Below are 18,288 nucleotides of genomic sequence, written 5' to 3'. Positions count from 1 at the left end.
AGAGGGTCTTGGCTGGGGCCACATCCACCCTGGGATACCTGTTGTGGGAACTGGGTCGTGAAGTGTGGGGCCAGGGCATCCTCTGCTTGGGTTGGTGTGGACACTGCTCATGCTTCCTCTTTCCCCAGTGTTTGGCAGCCCATTCCTTCTCTGTGGAGAAATTCTTTTTCTTTTTTTTTTTTTTTTTTTTTTGAGACGGAGTCTCGCTCTGTGTCCCAGGCTGGAGTGCAGTGGCTGCATCTCAGCTCACTGCAAGCTCCACCTCCCGGGTTCATGCCATTCTTCTGCGTCAGCCTCCCAAGTAGCTGGGACTACAGGCGCCCGCTACCTCGCCCAGCTAGTTTTTTTGTATTTTTTAGTAGAGACGGGGTTTCACCGTGTTAGCCAGGGTGGTCTCGATCTCCTGACCTCGTGATCCACCTGCCTCGGCCTCCCAAAGTGCTGGGATTACAGGCTTGAGCCACTGCACCCGTCCTCTTTTTCATTTTAGAGGAGGGAGGGAAAATGGAAGACACAAGAGGAAAGACAAGACACCCCTAATGGGATATTTCATGAGGAAAACTTGAGAGCAAGTGGTTTGGAATGGCTAATGTACAAATTAGAATCCAGAGTATATTCCAATATTCAGGGGTAAACACAACTAGAGCACCCACATCCTTTTGATTTGTTAATTAACTGGCAAATATTTGTGGCACTATCATGTGTATGGTGTTACGGAGGCTGTACGTATCTTCAAACCAGGCTTATCCTGTGGGGTGCATCCAGGTCAACCAGGTGTTCTTGTGAAGAGACAAGCACACAAGATATGTATCCAGGCCCTGGGGAAACACAGGTAAAGAAGACAGGCCTGTGAAGGGAGCTGTTGTGCAGACAGGAAAGGCCACGGGGACCTCTTCAGAGAGGAAGCAGTATCCTCGGGTCCACACACATCCTCAGATGGGTCCAATCTGAAGCTAGCCTGGAAGTTTTCCAGTCCCATGGGGTGTGGGAAGGGAAAGGGGCCTGTCTTAGTCAGTTTGGGCTGCTATAACAAAATACCTTAGACTGGGTGATTTATAAACAAAAGAACTTTATTGCTCACAGCTCTAGAGGTGGTGAAGTCCAAACTTAAGATGCCAGCAGATTCAGTGTCTGGCAAGGACTTGCTCTCTGCTTCAAAGATGGTGCCATGCCTTCTTCCTGTGCCCTCATGTGGCCAGGAAGCGCCGTTGAGCCTCTTTTTATTTATTTATTTGTTTGTTTGTTTGTTTGTTTATTTATTTATTTATTTATTTATTTATTTATTTTTATTAGAAAAAATATTTTTGAGATGGAGTCTCGCTCTGTCACCCAGGCTGGAGTGCAATGGCACGATCTCAGCTCACTACAACCTCCACCTCCCGGGTTCAAGCAATTCTCCTGCCTCAACCTCCTGAGTAGCTGGGATTACAAGTGTGTGCCACCACGCTCAGCTAATTTTTGTATTTTTTAGTAGAGATGGGGTTTCACTATGTTGACCAGGCTGGTCTCGAACTCCTAACCTCAGGTGATGCACCCGTCTTGGCCTCCCAAAGTGCTGGGATTACAGGCATGAGCCACCGTGCCAGGCTGGAGCCTCTTTGTATAGGGGCACTAATCCCATTCACGAAGGTGGAGCCCTTATGACAATCACTTCCAGTGACCTCACCTCTTACTACTATCATATTGGGTGTTAAGTTCCAACATGAGAATTTTAGGGGGATACTAACATTCTGACCGTAGCCGGGCTTGAGGCCCGAGTCCCATGAAGGGCTCTTGTTATTTAACTTCTTGTCATTTCTATGACTGACCTGGCTTCTCCTTCTTAAAATTTTCAGGCAGCAACATCACAGATGCTTTCCAAATCCAGAGGAAGTGTGAGCCCAAAGGACCCTTGGTAAGAATTGAGGGTGAGGTGTGGAGAGACCATTGCAGCTGTTAGGAGAGAAAGGTTACATGCTGCTGAAACTGGGCAGCAGGCACTTGGTGTTTTTGGCTCTGGGGTCAGCAGCTAATGGGATTGTGGAGTCATAGCCATTCTGGACATGTGAATGGCAGCAGAAACAATGTTTCTATTTGAAATTGAGCTCCTGCACTGGGGTGGAACAGACTGGGGACCAACATGAATGGCCTGTTACACATCAGGTTCTGTGCTTCTGCATCCTGGTCTCCTCTGGTCCTCAGGGCAACACTCATAAGTGGGCTTATTGTCTCCATTTTTATTGAGGCTCAGGGAACCTATGTGGTCTTATTGTCTCCATTTGAGGCTCAGGGAACGTATGTCACTTGCCAGGGTCATATAGCCAGTGAGTGGCTAGGCCAGGATCTGAGTTCAAATTTGTGTTAAGTGACTCTTTGTGAGCTTCTCCACCTTTAAAGTATTTACAAATCACTTGGGGATCTTATTAATCCTCACATGATTCATAAACACAGCAAATTTTGATCTGCTTGGTCTGGGCTGGGGCCTGAGATTCTCATTTCCTTTCTTTTTGAGACAGAGTCTTGCTCTGTTGCCCAGGCTGGAGCGCAGTGGTGCCATCTGGGCTCTCTGCAACCTCTGCCTCCTGGTTCAGTGATTCTTGTGCCTCAGCCCCCCAAGTAGCTGGGATTACAGGTGTGTACCACCATGCCCAGCTAATTTTTTTGTATTTTTAGTAGAGATGAAGTTTTACCATGTTGGCCAGGCTTGTCTCAAAATCCTGAGCTCAAGTGATCCCACTTTGGCCTCCCAAAGGGCTGGGATTACAGGTGTGAATCACTGTACCTGGCCCTGAGATTCTTATTTTTAATAAACAGCCAGGTGGCTTTGAGGATGTAGGTTTGCTGACCACGCCAAATTGCAGGGCTTCATGGCACACAGTGTAGGCTGCTAGGAGGAGGGGATGGTGGCAAGATGCAGGTGATTGTAAACAATCTGTCAATCCTTCTGTCTCTGTTCTTCCAGTCTTTGGCTGAAGTTGCTGTTCTTGTTGTCACTCAGCCCAGTTTAAGGGGTTAATATCCTGTGCCTTCTCTGCACCAGGTCAGACTGCCCCACCTGTGTACAAGCCTGATTTATAAAACAACCTTTTCTGAGTCCAGTCTCTGCATAGACTTTGGGTGGAGCTTATTTCCTGGAACCTAAAACAAGAAGTGCCCACGAGAAGGTCCAGATTTCTTTTTTGTTCTCTAGACCAAGGCTTGGCAGGGCAATGCCCGAGAAAAACATGAAGTGTTTGAGGCCTGCTTTGCAGAATACTGGGATAAGTCTACCTCGTTATACATCAACCTGAGATCTGAAAATCTGGATTCATACAAAGGGTGAACTTGGAGCTGTTATTCTTTTTTTTCTTTTCTTTTTTTTGAGACAGAGTCTCACTCTGTCGCCAGGCTGGAGTGCGGTGGTGCAATCTCGGCTCATTGCATCCTCCACCTCCCAAGTTCAAGCGATTCCCCTGCCTCAGCCTCCCGATAGCTGGGACTACAGGGGCGCACCACCACACCCAGATAATTTTCCTGTTTTTACTAGAGACAGGGTTTCACCATGTTGGCCAGGAGGGTCTCAATCTCTCGACCTCGTGATCCGCCCACCTCGGCCTCCCAAAGTGCTGGGATTACAGGTGTGAGCCACCGCGCCCGGCCTGGAGCTGTTATTCTATAAAACTATTTTGCTGGCCGGGCGCGGTGGCTCAAGCCTGTAATCCCAGCACTTTGGGAGGCCGAGACGGGCGGATCACGAGGTCAGGAGATCGAGACCATCCTGGCGAACACGGTGAAACCCCGTCTCTACTAAAAATACAAAAAACTAGCGGGCGAGGTGGCGGCGCCTGTAGTCCCAGCTACTCGGGAGGCTGAGATAGGAGAATGGCGTGAACCCGGGAGGCAGAGCTTGCAGTGAGCTGAGATCTGGCCACTGCACTCCAGCCTGGGTGACAGAGCAAGACTCCGTCTCAAAAAAAAAAAAAAAAAAAAAAAAAACGATTTTGCTATACAGTTTCTTTGCCCAACAAGACTTTCCTACTGTGTTTAAACAGGGGATCAGCTATCTAAATTTTAATGTAGGCACCACTTTTCAGGAATACTTACATTGTGTAAGATGAGATCTCACTTTAGGCTGGAACCTGAGGACTGAACATAGGCATTGCTGGTGTTGGAATTGCTTATTGGTACCCCAACTCTGGGTTAAGCAGTGCATGTCAACCCCATTTCCACCTGTCATAGATGGGGCATTGCAGGGAAGCCCTGGCATTGGAAGGTCATAAGTCTATCCTAAGGGCCACATTCTTTTTTTGTTTTAGATCAATTCTGAATTCTATACTGGCTGGCTAGACCACTGGGGCCAACCTCACTCCACAATCAAGACTGAAGTGGTGGCTTCCTCCCTGTATGATATACTTGCCCGTGGGGCGAGTGTGAACTTGTGAGTGTTCATTGCCTGAGGGGAGGGCGCCCTCAGTAGCTGTGAGCTCACAGTAAAGTACTGTGTTCTTTTGTTTCCTTGTAGGTACATGTTTATAGGAGGGACCAATTTTGCCTATTGGAATGGTAAGAGCACTTTAACATCTGTAGAAACTTATGCTAGAATGTTTCAGTTGATTAATTTGGGGAGGGGTGTGCCCACAGACAATTTTGTTTTCTTTTTTTTGTTTATCCTCTCCTAAATTTTCTTTTTTTTTTTTTTGTTTCGGAGACAGTCTCACTCTGTCGCCTAGGCTGGAGTGCAGTGACACAACCTCAACTCACTGCAGCCTCCACCTCCCAGGTTCAAGGGATCCTCCTGCCTCAGCCTCCGAGTAGCTGGGATTACAAGCACACGCCACCATGCCTGACTAATTTTTTGCATTTTAGTAGAGATGGGGTTTCACCATGTTGGCCAGGCTGGTCTTGAACTCCTGACCTCAAGTGATCGTCCCACTTTGGCCTCCCAAAATGCTAGGATTACAGGTGTGAGCCACTGTGCCTGGCCCTACATTTTCTAACATATAAGGATTGCCAATATAATTTTTAAAAATAATGTTTCTTAAATTTTTTTTCTTTTTCTTTTTTTTTTGACAGAGTCTCACTCTGTCGCCCAGGCTGGAGTGCAGTGGCACAGTCTTGGCTCACTGCAAGCTCTGCCTCCTGGGTTCACGCCATTCTTCCGCCTCAGCCTCCCTAGTAGCTGGGACTACAGTCACCCGCCACCGTGCCCCGGCTAATTTTTGTTTCTGTATTTTTAGTAGGGATGGGGTTTCACCATGTTAGACAGGGTGGTCTCGATCTTCTGACCTCATGATTCACCCGCCTCGGCCTCCCAAAGTGCTGGGATTACAGGCGTGAGCCACCACGCCTGGACAAAATAATTCTTAAGGGAAATAAATGTGAGCATTTAGAAGCCTTTTACTGTTTTAAACCAGGCTAGTTGGGCAGGCTTCAGTCACAGTCTGTAACTGTAGCTTATTTGTTCAGATATTCTACTGTGGTCTTTTTCTTTTAACGTTTTATTTTGTTGAGGTATAATTTACAAACCATAAAATTTACAGTTTTTAAGTATATGATACAGTGGTATTTACTGTATTCACAAAGTAGTGTAACCATTACCATTATCTAATTCAGGAACATTTTATCACCCCAAAAAGAAACTCCATACCCATTAGCATTCATTCCATACTCTCCCTCCTCCCAGTCCCTGGAAATAATATGCTTTCTGTCCCCGTGGGTTTGCTGATTCTGAGCATTTCGTATAAATGAACCATGTCTATATACCTGTCTGACTTATTTCATTGAGCCTAATGTGTTCAACCTTTGTCCGTGTTGTTGCATGTATCAGTTCTTCACTCCTTTTTATTGCTGAATAGTATTCCCTTGTGTGGATGTACAGTATTTTATTTATCCATTCAATGGTTGATGGACATTTGGGTTATTTCCACATTTTGGTTATAGTGTTGCTTTGAACATTAATGTACAAGGATTTGTTTGAATTCCTGTTTCAGTTCCTTTGGGTGTATACCAAGAAGTGGAATGGCTGCGTCATATGGTAACTCTATGTTTAGACTTTCAGGAACTGCTGTAGTGTTTCCCAAAATGGCCATGCCAGTTTACATTTCTATATTTTTTTTGTATAGGAAAAATTATGACAAAATTTTTCTGTAATGTCTTTGATTTTTTTTTTTTTTTTTTTTTTTTTGTCTTTTTGCAAAGACAAATGATGCTGTACTGGCTTTTCTCTAAGCTTCATTCCCTACCTGTCTCTGTATTTGCATTTTTCTCTCTGAATCATAGAGGATGCCCAGCTGTTGAGTTTTGAAGGCTTAGTTTGGGCCTAAATCTCTCAGGATCTGAAACTGGATACTGTCAGCTCTTAATGAAGTTTCTCCTTTGAACTACTGTCTTTTTTGCAGGCTGAGATGGGCTAGGAGAAGACATTGCTTACAAGCATTATCAATTTCAATACTATTATTAGAGCCAAAAAATGAAAATATTGCAAAACTCAAATGTCACTGCCTATAAGATAATAGCATGCCTGAGGCCTGTCTGGGGTGGGTGAGGGGAAGAAGAGCATCAGGATAAATAGCTAATGCATACGAGGCTTAATACCTAGATGACCAGGCTGGGTGTGGTGGCTCACACCTGTAATCCCAGCAGTTTGGGAGGCCGAGATGGGTGGATCACGAGATCAGGAGTTTGAGACCAGCCTGGCCAACATGGTGAAACCCCATCTCAACTAAAGATACAAAAAATTACCCAGTTGTGGTGGTGCTCACCTGTAATCCCAGCTACTTGGGAGGCTGAGGCAGGAGAATCACTTGAACCCTGGTGGCAGAGGTTACAGTGAACCAAGATCATGCCATTGCACTCCAGCCTGGGTGACAGGGCGAGACTTTGTCTCAAAAAAAAAAACCCTAGGTGACCAGTTGATAGGCGTGGCAAACCATCATGGCACACATTTACCTATATAACAAACCTACACGTGCTGCACATATATCCCAGAACTTAAAATTAAATTAAATTTTAAAAAAAGAAAAGATAATAGTGTGTCAAGGTTGGTCATTGATATTTTAGATCATCCCTGCGTGTTCATCTTATGAGAAACAGTTGAGACCTGGTGGGTACCTTTTTCATTCAGTAGATGGGTATTCCCCCTAGCTGCCATTGATGGGATCGAGACCAATCATCCAATCCAGGAAAAAAGACATCGTTTTTGGAGCTTTATGGTTCATGACACAGATTTTTAAAAATCTTACTGTTATACTTAAAATAACACATGCATCTTAGAAAAAAATTGGACATTATAGAAACTGTCAGAACAGAGGAGTTGTCCTTAATCCTCTTCCCTGCCCCTCCCTCTGCCATAATCCACAGAATTCCCCTTTCTTCCTTGTTGTCTTATTTAGCCTGCATATTAGCCTCGTCTTAATTAGAGATAATCAACACCACTTTACAGATAAGAATAACTGAATGCAAAAAAAAGTCCACACGTTTTCTGTTCAGCTGGCAAGGGGTGGAGCTTGGACTGGAATTCAGGTAGTGGTGAGCCAGAGTCACTGCCCTTTGGATCACCCTTTGCACCCTGGAGCCCCTGAGCCAACCCCCACACCCGCCCCGCTGTGTTCTGCCAAGCCTCTCTGAAGCTGCCTTTTTGCCCTGTCTCTTTGAGGAAGTGAGAGAAGGCCAGTCTGTACTTAGCAGCTGTTCTTCAGGCCGGCGTCCCAGAGGAGAGCAGGGAGAGAAAACCATGGGGAGTGGGGAGCTCACTGCCCATCCCACCCACAGGAACATGCACCTGCCTGTGCAGGTGTGTGTCTCCTTCCTCCATGCCTGTGTGTGTCCAGAGCTGTGTGATGGCTGCCTACAGGGTCCAGGCGCTCCTGTACTTCTCACACAATGTGGAATGTCGGTGAATGCAAAGTCTCACCATTTCTTTCGCCTTCACACCTCACACCCTCTTAGGTGGCCAGAGGAGGCTTGAATCTGCACCATTTCTCTGCAATGCTGCCCTGTGGTGGTCTAAACACACCCAAAGTAAGATTCTGCCAGTAGAACTAGAACAAAGACTTAGTCTTCCAGTCCATTCTTAAACCCACCGGACAGCTTCCCAGCCTGGGCCTCCCTCGGCCTGTAAAATGTGCTTCTGGAGGTCATACTTTCCCAACTCAACCTGGCAACCCCCTCCATGCCGGGCTCTGGCTGAGGACTCAAGGGCAAGTGAGGCAGTCTCTCCCCCTCCGGTGCAAGCAGTGTAGTGTCGAGAGAGACATACAAGTGAGAAACACAGCGCAGCATGGGTGACTACCACATTAGAAGCAGACAGGGGCCACAAATAAGGTGAGTTCCTTGCAGCAACGGATGTGGGTTTTTTTTTTTTCTTTGGGTCTCACAGGAAGGGATGTGTTTTAACCTATGCATCCCTTAAGGCGGGCAGACCTGTTGACTGTGAGTTGTCTCTGATTAATAAGAAATGGGGGAAATGGTATGACTAGATCAATTCAGTTGGTTGAGTGGTCCAGATCTTTCAAAGTTTAGATTCTGTGCAGAGAACTAATGAAAAGGTCTTTGGAGCTGACCTGCTTGATCTGATCCTCAGCCTTGCTCATCTGTCATCTCCACCATCAGTAGGTCACCCAAGGTGGCTCCATCATTGGTGAGCCGCATCCAAGGAATTTATTACTAAGCCTAGGTAAGCTATCATGTTTTGTGCCTCACTGATGTACAAATTAGGTTGGACAAAAGACTCTTCCTAAAATAACTTCACTCTCACACACGTGCATTGCAATATGCTGTCTGAAGTAGAGGAGGAAGGCACAAAGCCTTGCTGGTCTGTGGATGACAGTATCAGCATCACCTGGACGCCTGTTAGAAGTGCAGTCCCAGGCCCCACTCCGGACCTGCTGAATCAGAATCTCTGGGATGGGGCTTAGGAATCTGTTTTAACAGGCTCTCCGTGTGACACTTAAGCACGGTAAGTTTTTGAAGTACCGCCCAATATTGCAGACAACCTCATACCTGTGAACATCATCCCTGACAAGGTTGGGATCCTCTGGTCTAGATCCCGCCTCTTGCACAGTAATTGCAGGAGTATTCGTTTTTCTAGTCCTTTTGTGTGCTCAGTATTGGCACTATCCTTTGGCCTTTGTTGTAGGTCAGGTTCCCAGGGAAACAGACTCCGCGATTACCTGGCGGGAAGCTTATTGAATGTGCTCCCTGGGATAATGCCTGTAAGATAAAGAGGGAGAAGTGGGGCTATGACGCAGCTTCACAGGTGGCCTCAACGAATCTTAGAGGGAGCTCTGCAGCTGGGATGGCTGTTGGAGGCACATTGGTCAGTTGTTGGGTGTGGGCTATCCCTAAGGGTTGTAACCTTGGGTGAGGCAGCTCAGCAGAGGCCAGCACCCAGAGACGGACACATCTGAGAAATGTCAGCAGACAGCAACCCTAGCTGCTGGGAGAATGAGCAAGTGCCCTGGTTCTAAAGGGGGATCCAGGAGGTGCAGCACAGCCCCATCGACAGTCTTCGATGCAACAGAGGCCCTCGGATTACGTTTGAACCTCTGTGGCTGATGTGGGTCTGCCGTCATCTCCCTCTGTTTGGTTTAATAAGCCCTCGGTTTTCTGCTGACCCATGGCCTAGTCATCTATATCTTCACCACTGAGCTTTTCTCAGCCACAGCTTGAGGACATGAAAAAGTTCAGAGATGACAGGATGAACAGTCGGAGATGGGGGTCACATCATGAGCCCTGCCATGACTGGTTGTGAGGCGTTAGCAGATTTTTGTGGGGAGCTTCAGATTCCCTGCTTGTCCAGTGGGAGTGATGCCTGTGAGAATCACAGCCGTGGGCTTCTGTAGAGAGTGGATGGAAAGCGTAAACTTGAAGGTGCCTGGTAAGTGCTGCCTTTAGAAAGAAACTCCTTCCTCTAAACCTTGCATCCTGAGGGCCACATCTGTGTCTCCCAACAACTGGTTTTAACGTGTCTTCTAGTTTTCTCTCTCCACAGTGCTGAGCTCATGGATCCCAAAGAACTTGTCCCAGAGCTGGGCCATCAGTAATAACTAGTGGCACATTTTTGTCTTCTAGGGGCCAACTCACCCTACGCAGCACAGCCCACCAGCTACGACTATGACGCCCCACTGAGTGAGGCCGGGGACCTCACTGAGAAGTATTTTGCTCTGCGAGACGTTATCCAGAAGGTGGGTGCTTTGTATGAGCTGTGGTGGGCTGATCTTGGACAGAGCCTTTCTTGAATTCACTGTGGCTCTGTGGACAACTTCCTGCCTGGAGCCCTCCTGTTTAAAAGGATGGATGAAGGGAGGCATCAGCTAGACTTGGGTTTGCATCTTCTACCCACGTGATTAAGAATGAGTCTATGAGCAAATCAGTCTACTGATTATTAATTTGTACAACTGGGATTACAGCATCTGGTTGTGTTGTAAAGATTGAAAAGAACGTGTGTAAGCCATCCAGGACAGTTCCTGACACATACATGTCTAATAAGTGGTAGCTGTTAACTATTATTTATCTTACATGTAAGAAAATATGTGTCTACTTAAATAGCTGATGTACATAGGAAAACAAATCTTCAGACACTGTGAAGCATGGTGCAGATGTCAGCTGTCAGTGAAGCTTCATTTTTCTATTTGGAGCAAGTGATTGCTGTTTCCTTCTGGACTGCACCTGAACTGCTTAGTCCTGCTAGCGTTGTAACATTTTGAGGCACCTAATGCACCTAGGTGGGGTTTCCTGTCTCTGCTGTGGGTTAAAAGAAAAAACCCACAGTTTTTCTGCTCAGTCACCTGAGTTTTGAAGTTAAAAAACAAAGGTTTTCTGCCTATAAATGGTATGGGGTTTTTTTTTTGTTTAAGTATGGTGTCGTCTTAATTTTAAGCATGTGTTCAAATGAGTATTACAAATTTTTTAAGGTAAACAATATCATCTAGACTTACCACACTTATAATTTGTCCATTTCATCTGCATTTTCAGATGTATTGTTAAAATGTTGGCTTATGCTGTTCCTTTATTATGGGTTTAACCTCCACAGAATTTATAGTAATGTCTCCCAAGCTCTCTCATATGTTTGTTCTGTTTTGAAGCTTTTGGTTCCTATCTTTATTATTTTCTTCCTTTATTTGAAGCTTAGCTTTTTAATGCAGCCTTGCTTCTTTTCTAATATAAATATTTAAGGTTATAAATTTCCTTCAAGTACTGCTATGGCTTTATCTCATAAGTTTTGATGTGCAATCTATTTCTTACTGTTTGCTTCTAAACATGTCTATTTTGATTTCTCTTTACCCTTGATATGTGCAGAAGTATGTTTTTTAAATTACTAGAAATAAGTACTTTTCTGTTTTTTTTTATTTCTAGCCTCTTTGCATTCTGGTTAGAGAATATAATCTGTGTGATACCAATCCCTTGAAAGCTATTGAGCCTAGTCCTAGAGCCTGACATACACCAATATTAATGGTCAATGTGTGCATAAAAAGAAAGTATATTTTACAGTTGTTGACTGTATTCTACATACACGTTCATCAGATTAAGTTTATTAATGGTGCCATTGATATCTTTTTGTCAGATCAGTCTACTATTTATTGAGAGTTGTCCTCATGTATTTCCCCTTGTAGCTCTGCCAGTTCTGAGGTTATGTTATTAGGTGGGCAAATTGAGAATTAAATCCTTCCGTACTTAATAGTAAAGGGATTATATAACCCCCTATTTCTTTTTTTCTTTTTTTTTGAGACGGAGTCTCGCTCTGTCGCCCTGGCTGGAGTGCAGTGGCCGGATCTCAGCTCACTGCAAGCTCCGCCTGCCGGGTTTACGCCATTTTCCTGCCTCAGCCTCCCCAGTAGCTGGGACTACAGGCGCCCGCCACCTCGCCCGGCTAGTTTTTTGTATTTTTTAGTAGAGACGGGGTTTCACCGTGTTAGCCAGGATGGTCTCGATCTCCTGACCTCGTGATCCGCCCGTCTCGGCCAACCCCCTATTTCTAATAAGGCTTTTTGCCTGGAACCTTTTTGTTTGTTTGTTTGTTTGTCTGTTATTCATTAACACCGTTTACCTGCATACTTTTGCTTGGTATTTTTCTGAAATATCTTTCCCAATGCTTTAATTTCAATCTTTTTATATCCTTTGTTCTCTTTACATGTGTCTCTTATAAATAGGATATAATTGAATTTTTAAAATATCAGTTTGAAATGTCTTGTCCTTTAACTGGTATATTTATGCATTCTCATTCATTGTACTTGATATACATAGATTAATTTCAATTATTTTATAATTTCTGTTTGTTTACCTTTTTGGCTTTTTCTTTCCCTTTATTGCTTTCTTTTAGATTGAGGTTTTTTGTTTTGTTTGTTTGGGTTTTTTTCCTCTTATTTCTTTCCCCTCTCTTCTACTTCGGAAGTTATTCACTGCATTCTAATTTTTTTTAGTGGTTGCCATTTAAGTGTGACATACATACCCCCAGAAAAAAACAACTCATAGGTACACAGCTCAGTGAATTTAGACAAAGGGAGCACAGCCCTGTAACCAACATACATTTCCCCAGAGGCCCCTTTCATGCCCCTCTCTAGTCATTAACACACATACCCATCCCTGAGCTCACAGCTGGCCTCACCTCTATCGCCAGAGGCCTCACCTCTATTCGTTTTGCTTGTTTTTAGGCAGCAAGTTCCTACAATATACACTCCTGTGTCTAGCTGTCTTGTAATAGTTTAAAATTAATCAATGTCTTTACTTTCTCCCTATTGCATCCCTCTTTAACTTACTGTAACTCCAATTACACCCCTCTTGATTTGTATGTTATTATTGTCGGATATTTTAATTCTCTGGGTTTAGTGTTCATGTATTTTAGTTCCCTCCTTAAAAAATGAAACCCATGGAGCATTACTGTAATGGCTTCAGATAGTATTTCACTTGACCCACATAGTCCATTTATTTGCAAATGATTAACAAGTATTTATCAAGTACTCTCCATGCTCCAGGTGCAGTTTTAGCTTCTTGGTGTATGTAGGCTTTCCTGAGAAGGTGGAGCTCGAACAACAACTTTAAGGTGGTGAGAGGGCCATGTGGAATATCTCCACCAGGACAAGAGCATTCCAGGCAGAATTCAACCAGTGAGAACTTGGGAAGGTATATGGCATTTTTAAAGTCTAGAAAGGAGGCCAGTGTGGCTGGAACCCAGTAAATGAAGAGGTAAGAAGTAGGAAATGAGGTCAAGGAGATAGATGGGGAACTGATCACATGGGGCATTGCAAGCCATCATAAGACTTTGGCTTTTACTCTGAATGAAATGGGAATTCATTGAGGAGTTGAGCAGAACCGTTGTTAAAGCATTCCATTAAAGCAGAATGCAGCTGTGTTTTGAGACTAGACCCTGGGAGGTGTGGCAAAGGTAGAGTAGGAAGACCAGTTAGAAGGCTTTTGCAGCCATCTCAGTGAGAGGTGACTGTGGCTTGTGAAGGTCGTAGGAACTAGGCAGTTTCAGAATATATTATGAAACTAGTGCTAATATAATTTTCAGATGGGGAATATGAAAGAAAGAGACAGGTGACTCTGAAGTGTTTTAAATGGCAACTCGAAGGACGGAGTTACCGTTTATGTGGGGGAAGATCAGGAGTTCAGTTTTGGCTGTGCAAAGTTAGACTTGTCTAGTATATGTCCTAGTGGAGCTGTAGAGTGGGCAGTGGATATATGAATGCACAGTTTGAGAAAAAGGTCTGGTACCTTTGTCCCAGGACCACACTTTCTTTATCTTTTGTTCCTTCTTGCAGCTCAATCTTTCCATCTGAGGTCACCCTTCTTCTGCCTGAAGTATATTCTTTAGAATTTCATTTAGTGAGCAAATTATATTAATTCTTCTTTGTCTGAAAATTGTTTTTCACCTTCATTTTCAAAATGCAGTTTTTCTTTTCTTCTTCTTCTTCTTTTTTTTTTTTTTTTTTTTGTAAGGCAGGGTCTCACTCTGTCGCCCAGACTGAGTGCAGTGGTGAGATCTTGGCTCACTGCCCTCCTCTGCCTCCCAGCTTCAAGTGATTCTCATGCCTCAGCCTCCCAAGTAACTGGGATTACAGGTGTGCATCATCACACCTGGCTAATTTTTATATTTTTAGTATAAAATATAAAGTAGAGATGGAGTTTCACCATGTTGGCGAGGCTGGTCTTGAACTTCTGACCTCAGATGATCCACCTGCCTCAGCCTCCCGAAGTGCTGGGATTACAGGTGTGAGCCACCATGTCTGGCCTCAAAATGTAGTTTTTCTAGACTGACAGTTTTCTCTCAGCATACTGACTTCGGGCCTCTATTGTTGCTGGTGAGAAGTCAGTTTGCTGTACTCTGTCACTCTTCTGAAGATAATCTGTCTTTCCTCTTGGACAGCTTCTGAGATTTTCTCTTTATATTTGATGCTGTATAGTTTCTCTGTGATGAATCTAAGTGTAACTTTCTTTTTATTTATCCCACTTGGTAGTTTTGGAACTTGTGGCTTGGTATCTTTTTTCACTAGTCCTAAAAAGTTTATACCATTATGTCTTCAAATATTTGTTTCTATTAGATAATTTGTTAGACCTTCTGATTCTAGCCTCCACGGCTTGTAATCTCTTTTTCTCTGTACGGCATTCTGATTATCTTCAAATATGTTCTTCAATTGTTGTTTTCTTTTTAGCAGCTATAAATTCTGAGATTAAAACCTTTCCATTGAGTTATTAAATTATATTTTTCATTCTATAAGTTCACATTGGCAGTTCGAATTTTACTCAGCCATTTTTAAATTCTCTTGCTTTTTCCTTATGTATACATGTTCTTCTTTTATTTCTTTAAACATTCTAGAGATACTTCTGTTATATATCTCTATTTGATCATTTCAGTATGTAGAGTCTTTCTGGGTCTCATTCCGCTTTTTGTTGTTTCTGTGAGCTTTTGCTTATGATGCCTTGTTTCTGTGTGTGTATTGTGATTTTGACTGAGCTTAATTTCTTGGAACTTTTTGTAGTTGTTGTTGTTGTTGTTCTTCTTCTTCTTCTTAGAGACAGGGTTTCACTCTGTCGCCCAGGCTGGAGTGCAGTGGTGCAATCAAGGCTCACTGCAACCTCAACCTCCCTGGCTCAAGTGATTCTCCTGCCACAGCCTCCTGAGGATCTGGAACTACAGGCATGTGCCACCAAGCCTAGCTTATTTCTTTATTATTTATTTATTTATTTATTGTAGAGCGAAGGTCTCACTATGTTGCCTAAGCTGGTATTGAACTCCTGGGCTCACTCGTGGAACTTTTATCTTTTTTTTTTTTTTTTTTTTTTTGAGACAGAGTCTCGCTCTGTCGCCCAGGCTGGAGTGCAGTGGCGCAACCTCGACTCACTCCAAGCTCCGCCTCCCGGGTTCACGCCATTCTCCTGCCTCAGCCCCCCGTGTACCTGGGACTACAGGTGCCCACCACTGCACCTGGCTAATTTCTTATATTTTTAGTAGAGACGGGGTTTCACTGTGTTAACCAGGATGGTCTCGATCTCCTGACCTCGTGATCTGCCCGTCCCGGCCTCCCAAAGTGCTGGGATTACAGGCGTGAGCCACCATGCCCGGCTGGAACTTTTATCTTTAGGAATTATTTGAGATTTGGGGTGAACATGGATTCTTCCAGAGAGAATTAGCATTTGCTTCTGGCAGATACCAGGGAACATTACACCTTAAATTAAAATCTTAAATTGAGGAATTTTTTGTACTACAGAAGCAGTGTGAATTTTAGCTACAAATATATCTGAGGGCCGATTGTGAATATGAATTTTTGAAGGAGATTTGTTTTCTCCTTATGTATTGCCGTGTAACAACCCCTAAACCTAGTAACTCAACATAACAAATATTTATTATATTACAGTTTCCTAGGATAAAGGATCTAGGAATGGCTTAGATAGATGTTATGTCTAAGCTACTCCTAGGGCTATTTTTTATTTCTATCAGTTTATACAGTTTTAAAAATCAGCATTTTCAAGATGCCATTCCTTATTTGTATGTATGACCTCCATCATTTCTTTTGAAAAATCACCTGTCACTTTTTTTCATTTGACGGTATAGGTCTTTTTTTCTCTAGTGCTTTTAAGATTTCCTTTTCATCTTTGATTTTTAGGAATTTTCCTATGGTATGCCTATGCATAGTTTTCTTTATATACATCTTGTTTGAGGGTGTTTGAACTTCCTAAATCTATGGCATTACTTCTTTTGTGGATTTTAGAACATTCTTGGCTATTATCTTATCCAATGTTATGTTTACTTCATTCTCCCACCTTGCCTTTCAGAACACCAGTGATATGTGTGTTAGACGTTTTTTCCTGTGTTCTGTGTACCTCTTAAGCGCTTCCATTGTTTCTATCCTTTCCCCCCAGCATATTTTAGTTTAGATTTTATTCTGACCTATCTTCTAATGTATTAATCCTCTTTTCAACTGAGTGAAACCCATATGACAGACTCAATTTCAGTGATTGCATTTTTCAGTTCTAGAGTTTCCATTAGATTTTAAAGATTGTTTCCAGTTCTCTGCTGAAATTCCTTATCTTGCTTTGTTGTATGTTTATCGGCATGATTTTAAGCTATTTTCAGATTATTACAATACAATACCATGAAGTCTTATGGGTCTGTTTCAATGGTTTTTTTTGTTTTGTTTTTTTGAGACAGAGTCTTGCTCTGTTGCCCAGGCTGGAGTGCAGTGGCACAATCTCAGCTCACTGCAACCTCTGCCTCCCGAATTTAAGTGATTCTCCTGCCTCGGCCTCCTGAGTAGCTGGGATAACAGGCATGCACCACCATGCCTGGCTAATTTTTGTATATTTTTTTAGTAGAGATGGGGTTTCACCATGTTGGTCAGACTGGTCTCAAACTCCTGACCTCATGATCTGCCCACTTCGGCCTCCCAAAGTGCTGGGCTTAGAGGCGTGAGCCACCGTGCCCGGCCCTGGCTTTTTTTCTATTCATTTTTGATCAGATAGTGTTGTCTCCTATATGTTGGGTATTTTCTCATCCAGAAGTCAATAAAACAAAAAAGAAAGAGATAATTTGGGTTATATATGTTTTTTCTTCCAAAAGAGATTTACTTTTACTTCTACCAGGCAGTTAGAGTAGAGAGAGATCATCTTCATGCAATCGGGAGTTAAGCTAATTTGAAAGTGGGCTTCTGTCTTCTTGAGGGTTGGTCTGCTTCTGGTTCACTTTCTTGGGGTCTCAACTGAGAGCTTGAAGTCTTTACCAGGGTTCCTTCTCCATTCTGATCTCTGAAGTCCCATTTTTATCTTCTCAGCCCTAGAAGACTCTCAGAAGTTGTGTTCGGCTTCTAGCCTCTCAGTTGGCCTTTGTAAATTGGCAGATACCTTGATAGGAAAACTAGTAACAAATATCAGACTTGCATCATGGCATTTTCCATTTTTTTGGAATTGTAACCACTTAATTCCTTTCTGCTTTGGTAGCTTTCTGATGCCTTCAAACAGATATTTTAAAACATCTTGTACAATTGTTCCAGGTGTTTTCCACAGGAAGATTTGTCAACAAAAACCTAGTTTCAGAGATTTATTTACTCCCTAAGAGATTCTCCAGAATTTGCTATCCACAAAGGTGTTAACCTTCAGAGCACAGGGAAAACCTTTCACAAATTATTTTTCTGAGATCTGTGGATCATCCACTTAATCATTATGCAAACATTCAGCACCAGTCTTGCAGATGCTGTGTTAAATGCTAGAGGTGAGCAGTAAATCTACCATGGTCCTATGTTGGAGGGGTTCCCAGAAGAGATCAATTAGAATTTTTTTCTTTAAGCATCCCTCTCACTCCAGAGTTTCTCCAGATAGACTGAAATCACGTTTAAGCAAGTTTTAAAGATACGGCAGATGTGTAATTTGTTACCTCTCTCACCAGTCTGGCCTTTTTTTTTTTTTTTTTTTTGAGGAGTCACCCAGTATTGTGTGAGAGGTAGAGTCACAGATTGGAGAAGCTTTGGAGAGGGACAGAACAAAACTTGAGTGTTGACTTCAGTACTCAGTGGGCAAGGTACCCTCCTTCCACGTCTGTGCAATATGGTTAGCACGTCTTCTCAGAGAAGAATATATAGCAGTTATTTTTATTACTGTTTTTCTTCACTTATGTCATTGTAAAATTTCAAACTAGAGTTAAATATTCCTCTGGAAAGTCATGCCTACTTATGCTCAAAGCCTCTGTGGACAGTTCCCTTTAGTAGCTGCAGTAATCACTATTGCTCAATTGCTCCCGAGAAAATCAAGGAGGAAGTAATACTTGGCCATTCTACTAGTTTTTATGTGGCATCCAGACCCAAAGGGTATCTTGTTACAGAGAGTGTGACATGAGCACTG

The 18,288-nt window shown here is 43.3% G+C and overlaps 1 protein-coding gene across 1 annotated transcript in view; it reads left to right on the top strand.

The window, feature by feature from the left end:
- GLB1 (galactosidase beta 1) overlaps positions 1-18,288 on the top strand; it is a 114,059-nt gene that overhangs the window by 44,120 nt on the left and 51,651 nt on the right. Inside the window, 4 exon segments of the mRNA XM_033212911.1 lie at positions 1,836-1,894; positions 4,275-4,396; positions 4,481-4,521; positions 10,030-10,142. Coding sequence (XP_033068802.1) covers positions 1,836-1,894; positions 4,275-4,396; positions 4,481-4,521; positions 10,030-10,142 — 335 coding nt within the window.

The sequence above is a fragment of the Trachypithecus francoisi genome, unplaced genomic scaffold (assembly GCF_009764315.1).
Source record: "Trachypithecus francoisi isolate TF-2019V2 unplaced genomic scaffold, Tfra_2.0 Lachesis_group0, whole genome shotgun sequence".
Lineage (NCBI taxonomy): Eukaryota > Metazoa > Chordata > Mammalia > Primates > Cercopithecidae > Trachypithecus > Trachypithecus francoisi.
The sequence above is the reverse complement of the archived record's forward strand: the minus strand, read 5'-3'. Positions and strand labels throughout refer to the sequence as shown.